Raw genomic sequence first — 6,781 nt, 5'->3', positions numbered from 1 at the left:
GAAAAATGTATATATGTAAGGGATAACGGCCGACGAGGTGACCGGTTCGATGGAAATAATGGCTAGGTGGAGGTCTAGAACTCCGGCGACGTGCGAAGCACGGAGACGGAGTTACCTCCGCCGTGCCATTATTTCCATCGAACCGGTCGACCTCGAAGGCCGTTATCCCGCTTATCTCCCGTTTGTATTCATAACCTGTATATTTAGAACATAGTTTTATTCCACCGTTGCGTCCGTTAACATCGCTAAAACTGTCTTGACTGTGGGACTACTTTCCGCCACATATCAACTTTCTACTTGCAGGACAAAACTGCCGTTACTAGTTCTAAATGGATAGTTGCTATGGCCAAAAGCCAGTCGTTAGTTCTAAATGGCTGGTTGCTACGGCCAAAAGCCAGTCGTTAGTTCTATCTCTGCCGTTGTCAAGCGGGCATTTCCCAGGATTCTGATTAACTTTAACTTTGAAAGATCGCTACTTTTATAGCCTACATGACATCCAACTAGCTACAATCCACCTCCGTCATATGCTACAATGTTATGGTTCTGCACGTCTGTATTTCAGCTTGGATGCAACGTGACAGTTCATTTAAACTTCGCAACGAGTTTCGCGAATTAATATTCAAGTGTGATACGGGAACTACTTCGAAGGTAGCAGGTTATACGAAGTTAATGGCCACCCCATTAGCCAATCAGAGAAGAGAATTCCATTGTTGAGGGAGATAAGTAAGGGATAACGGCCGACGAGGTGACCGGTTCGATGGAAATAATGGCTAGGTGGAGGTCTAGAACTCCGGCGACGTGCGAAGCACGGAGACGGAGTTACCTCCGCCGTGCCATTATTTCCATCGAACAGGTCGACCTCGAAGGCCGTTATCCCGCTTATCTCCCGTTTGTATTCATAACCTGTATAGTTAGAACATAGTTTTATTCCACCGTTGCGTCCGTTAACATCGCTAAAACTGTCTTGACTGTGGGACTACTTTCCGCCACATATCAACTTTCTACTTGCAGGACAAAACTGCCGTTACTAGTTCTAAATGGATGGTTGCTATGGCCAAAAGCCAGTCGTTAGTTCTAAATGGCTGGTTGCTACGGCCAAAAGCCAGTCGTTAGTTCTATCTCTCCGGTTGTCAAGCGGGCATATCCCAGGATTCTGATTAACTTTAACTTTGAAAGATCGCTACTTTTGTAGCCTACATGGCATCCAACTAGCTACAATCCACCTCCGTCGTATGCTACAATGTTACTATGGTTCTGCACGTCTGTATTTCAGCTTGGATGCGACGTGACAGTTCATTTAAACTTCGCAACGAGTTTGGCGAATTAATCTTCAAGTGTGATACGGGAACTACTTCAGAGGTAGCAGGTTATACGAAGTTAATGGCCACCCCATCAGCCAATCAGAGAAGAGAATTCCATTGTTGAGGGAGATAATGTCATATATTAGCAATATATTATAGGCGTTTTTAGAATGAGTGATAAGTAACCCATGAGGTATGATGGCTGTGACACACCCTAACACATAAATTCAAGGTTATTTACAGATTGAAAAGATAAATAAACATTTATTTGACCAAATATCACTGAAATGTACAATATAATCTTCAGAAACAAGCAAATGTAGTCATATAACAGCAATCTACTATAGGCGTGTTTAGAATGAGTGATAAGTAAACCATGAGGTATGATATGTGTTAGGGTGTGTGACAGCTAAGTGCAAGGTTATTTACAGATTGAAAAGATAAATAAAAAATACTAATCACAATACAAACTGTAATGTGAACTAACAGCTACTGATACTAGAACAAATAGCCTAGGCATCACGGATCTTGGGAATGTGAGACTCAGCACAGTGAGCACAGGATCGGTTGACCAGTAGTCTTCCAAACTGGGAAGTTTTACCAGAGCAGTGAACTGCAGCAGCCCCAAGAAATGGTAAAACTCCTGGACGTCCACTTCCTCCCACACATAGCTCCTACCAACTGCATTCACAGCAGCATACCTGTTGGTGTTGATGCAAACCTCGCAAACCACAGCTGGGGGGAAAAAAAAGGTTGAAGAGGTCTGAAGGGGTGTGTTGAAGAGTGGTGTCCACCTGTATGCCCGGGGTTTTCAGTGGCCTGAACCTCAGAGGTGGTGGAGCGATGTCAATATCCTTCTCTGTTTTCCACTCCACCGGCAGAGATGGTGGTTGGGCTTCAGAATGGTCACCTCTACAATACTTTAAAAAAAAAAAACTTTGTCATTTCATGTACATGTAAAGCAAAAAAAACTGGCTGTGAGCTTTGAGCATCTGGCCGGCCAACACTTCATATGCATATTTGCTTTTCCAATAAGGCTTACAATCAGATGTCACTATGTTTATTCTAAAATGAATGTCAAAACTGTATTTCGCTATCAAACTTATAAACAACTTACCTCGGACCAGACGCAGCAGCGGCAGAAGGAGGAGGAGGGATGTTCTCGTCGTCACTGCTTTCACTAAAACTTGACTCGACGTCAAATTCCTCCTCGATGTCAACCACCTGGATATCGTCCCACATTGACAACACATCCTCCACGCTCAAAACTTTACGAGGACGACTCATTGTTATGGTTTTGAAAATAAATGTCTGAAATGACTGAATGCATACAAGTGACAGCAAGCTAGCTAACTACGCCCGCCTCCTTTACTCCAGTCAGGAAACTCCACTGATCTACAAATGTGTTTCCTGTGGATTGACCACTTCTTGGGCATGGTACATGTACTATCCTGCAGTATATACATCACATGTATAAATGGCGTCGTTTGTTTTGGCTTGTGCATGCTGTTTCACGCTTGGTTTCACATGGTAATAAAATGACTTACGTAGTTTTTCGTAGCTGCGACTTCATATCACAACATTCTAACAACATTCCGGTTGTGGTATTGTTTACATTTAGTTTAAATAATGACAGTTTTATTTCTACCAAAGATTCTAGAACAGAGCAGAACAGAGCAAGATGGATCAGTTGCGTCAAAAGAATGAAGTACGGTACAGGGCGCCATTTTGGTAAGCTCAGCAACATTTCTGACACAGTTCCAATCATATAAACCCACCTCAACAGCTGTTTTTGCCGTTGCCAGCTGTTTTTTGTTTTGTTTTGTTACTCGGTAATGATCTGGCCGTGTGAAAGGCACGATTTATTACTTTTCGGCTTACCAAAATGGCGCCCATGGAGCGTTAGAATGTACTTCAAAAAATCCAACGTATTCTCCGGCCAGTGATCCATCTTGCAAGTTGCTCTGTTCTAGAATCTTTGATTTCTACTGCACGTAACCACACATACAGGGTATCAAAATGATGCCTGAAGTGTACTCTGTTGAAATATTCAGGAAGGACTTCCTTATAAGGCGTTGCCTTTTAAACAAACGTGTCAGAGTGGCGTGAGGCACGTTTGAACGCGCCGGCGCGTCCATTAAGAGCTCATTTATGAAGAAAATACATTTTCAAGACAAGAATTGTTCCGCTGGGATATTACATAATAATAAGAACATAGAGCAAAATCTGTGCACCTTTGATATATAGCCAGTGATTAAATAAAGCGTAAGAGTGTAATAACACTTACCATTTATCGTGTGTGCAGGTTGTATGTTCTGGGGTCAACAAAGTGATACAGTGGTCCGACTCTGTTTTCCTGGAACGAAGCGGGGGTCTGCACTGGGAACTGTAGGCCTCTGGGACATTGCCATAGCACTTGTCCAGGGTTGTGTATTCTGTTCTTCCATTCCAGTTGTTGTTTTTTCTAGTGCGGCAGGTCACATACTGATGAAATGTGTCATTATTGTCAAACCCCTTATACCAGTTGAAATCACCCAGAATGAAGACAGGGCCCCCATTGTTTAGACCTTTGCGGTAGCTTTGTTCTATCCCCTGTTTTGTGATTTCCCAATTCCCATTTTTTTTGTTTTTTCCTTCTTTTTGAATGTACACCAGAATGAAGTAGAGTGGAGGTTGGTTTCTTGCTTCATATGAAAAGGCGACTAATTGATAGCATGGGGTTTGTTTCTCATCTCTCTTCGTCAATTCGCCACCATTTTTTATTAAAACACCTAGACCTCCTCCCTTTTTCTTTTTTGTCCTGTCTGTATCACGAGGAAAATGCTTCTCCTCGTAACCTTCCACATTAATGACGGCTTTATTATTTTCTATATGCTCCTTTTTTACCCAGGTCTCTGTGATGAAAATAAGGTCACACCTCTGGAACTCTTCATCATTTCTAATCCGGTTTCTCAGGTCCTCTAGCTTGTTTCCAATGGAATGTGCATTTGTCAAGAGGATACACGGGAGATTGGGCAAACCCCCTCTCCGACCCTCTCTCCCTTCATCTGGATCTCCACTTTCCCTTCCTGTATCCCCCACTTCCTTCATCCCCTTATGCCCCGCTTTCTCTCCCCCTCTCCTCTTTCCTTTTCCCGTCTCTCCTTTCCTCTTCTCCTTTCTCTAGTTCTTCACAGTCCTCTCCCACTCCCCTTCCGTTCTCTGCCTGTTCTGCCTGCTAGAATGTAATGTTCCGTCCTCTTAATACTGTTTAGTACAGATGCAGTCAATAGTAGAGCTACGTCTCTGTTGTAATGTAGAGATTAGAATGCATTTGGTAGAAAGTTGCCATTTATATGTAGTGGAGCTGGTTACATAACTCCCTCTACCTGCCTCTTTACACACCTGTTATGCATACCTTTTATCACACAATATGATATCTGAGTTCATTGGAACTCAGAAACCCCAGTACAGTCTCTGAGACACGTCAGAGTCATAAGTCGAGCACTTAACATCAGTATTAACATCAGTAATCCTCCATTGTTTCCACATCTGCTGACATCTTGATATTGTTTAACGCTGCCGTCATCAAGGTGTGGCTTTCAGGATTACACAGCATTGCAGGAATTTTAAAATGTAAAGTCCTTCTATTGATGAGGTGTGGCTTTTAGATAACAAGACGGCTATTAAGTACAAGTTGCACACGTTTTCTGCATTAAAATGTTTATGCTTCACAGTACGGAATAAGTAAAGAAAAGTGAATTCCTAAAAAAGGAAAGTTTATAGCAATGTTATGCAGGAACCTGAATCGTTGGAAAATAACGTGTTTTGAAGAATGATTTGATGATTTGAGTCATGTGTTGTGCTGGAGCATTAGCAGATGTGTCAGCTCTCGTGTCAAGACGAAACGAGCCTACCTGTAACGAGTCCACCTGAACTAGGACCCAAGCAAGACACCTCTCAGATAAGATTACTCTTGTCTCACCTTGTCTTGTTATCTGCCAATCCTATTGGTAATATTGTGCTTTCAACATATCCCTGTATCCAATCAGGTTAGTACACACTCTTATGTTGAAAAGCAGCAGGCTTCAGTATGTCCTACATTTTATGTGGGGCTGTGGAATTGGCAATCAGCAATGTGAATAACACAGGCTTCATTCCTGCCCTGGCCTCATAGTTATTGCTTCAGATGCTTGCGCTTACAATTGCGCTGACATGAATTAGGCCAGTTAGTATTTACTAAACATTCAGCTTACAGTTTTTGCCCGTTGCTTGAACACATTTTGCAAAATTTCGCTCACTGTGCCAAAACTCTACACGCAAGTAAACATAACACAACACTAGGAAATAAACCTTTCACATCTATGTCAAATTGAAACTCTACTGTCAGTACCTAAGCTCTGCTATCAAAACCTAACAATCCTTTGTCAAAATATAACTCTGATGTCAAAATGAAACACACTTGCATCATATGCATACACTTTCAGATCAGGAGGAACACACTAGTCTACTTTACATAAAACATATTTGCTTGAATACATTTAGCAAAACTTCGCTCATTGTGCCAAAACTCTACACACAAATAAACATGACACAACACTGAGAAATATACCATTCACATCACCATATTTCCAATGGCTAAATTGAGGGCCTTTTGTAGATGCCTGATTGGTGCTCAGTTTTGCAAGTAAGTGCGTTCAGGTGTGTATTTGAGAGGTTGCAATTAGTCTATAGTGTGTTCCTCCTGATCTGAGAGTGTATGCATATAATGCAAGTGTGTTTCATTTTGTCACCAGAGTTGTATTTTGACAAGGGATTGTTAGGTTGAAATAGCAGAGTTTAGGTACTGATAGTAGAGTTTCATTTTGACAATAGATGTGAAAGGTATATTTCCTAGTGTTGTGTTATGTTTACTTGTGTGTAGAGTTTTGGCACAGTGAGCAAAGTCTTGCAAAATGTGTTCAAGCAACGGGCAAAAACTGTAAAATACATTTCCAATCGCCTCAATCTTATGCACTGTTTAAGGTGCTCTGATTCATTGTCAGAGGTCAGTCACTAAAACAATTCGAATGTCTTTTGTTGTAGGTTTGGACCAGTGAGCTGCAGCATAGACATCACCCAAAGCAGCCAGTCCCACCTTCTCGCCCATGGATCCACACAGAGCAGCATTTAGTCCTACTTCATTGAATGAACTCATGATAATTCATAACATTTAGTTAACATGAATTCATGTGGTATTACTTTTCTTTTTTCTCCATGACAGTGATGTCCACGATTTTGTCTGACAAAAAGTCATCATGACCATGCTTAATTAATCATGATTCATGATGATGTGCCAACCGTACTTAATGCTTAAGATAATGAGTTGTTTATGCATGAATTCATTAATGACAATCAGTTAATTCATGTTAAGTCATAATGACTCATGACATATTCAGGGATGAATTAATGCATGATTCATGCATTAATTCATGCATGAATTCATGAGAATTCATGTACCC

The 6,781-nt window shown here is 41.4% G+C and overlaps 1 protein-coding gene across 1 annotated transcript; it reads right to left on the bottom strand.

Annotated features, from left to right (window-relative positions):
• Positions 1-1,412: 1,412 nt before the first annotated feature.
• On the bottom strand, positions 1,413-4,704 carry LOC134077043 (uncharacterized). The gene is made up of 3 exons (XM_062532404.1): positions 3,589-4,704; positions 2,419-2,525; positions 1,413-2,221 (listed from the first exon to the last, which is right to left on the bottom strand). The coding sequence occupies exons 1-3, from the start codon at positions 4,389-4,391 to the stop codon at positions 2,214-2,216; spliced, it is 918 nt and encodes a 305-aa protein (XP_062388388.1). The 5' UTR covers positions 4,392-4,704; the 3' UTR covers positions 1,413-2,213.
• Positions 4,705-6,781: the final 2,077 nt, after the last annotated feature.

This window comes from Sardina pilchardus, chromosome 3 (genome assembly GCF_963854185.1).
Source record: "Sardina pilchardus chromosome 3, fSarPil1.1, whole genome shotgun sequence".
NCBI lineage: Eukaryota > Metazoa > Chordata > Actinopteri > Clupeiformes > Clupeidae > Sardina > Sardina pilchardus.
The sequence above is the reverse complement of the archived record's forward strand: the minus strand, read 5'-3'. Positions and strand labels throughout refer to the sequence as shown.

Excerpts from the sequence above, each read along its gene's own strand:
- LOC134077043 (XM_062532404.1), bottom strand. The coding sequence starts at position 4,391 with ATGAAGGAAGTGGGGGATACAGGAAGGGAAAGTGGAGATCCAGATGAA. Across the intron at positions 2,526-3,588 it reads ACCTGCACACACGATAAATG|GTGGTTGACATCGAGGAGGA; the intron begins GTAAGTGTTATT and ends GACGATATCCAG.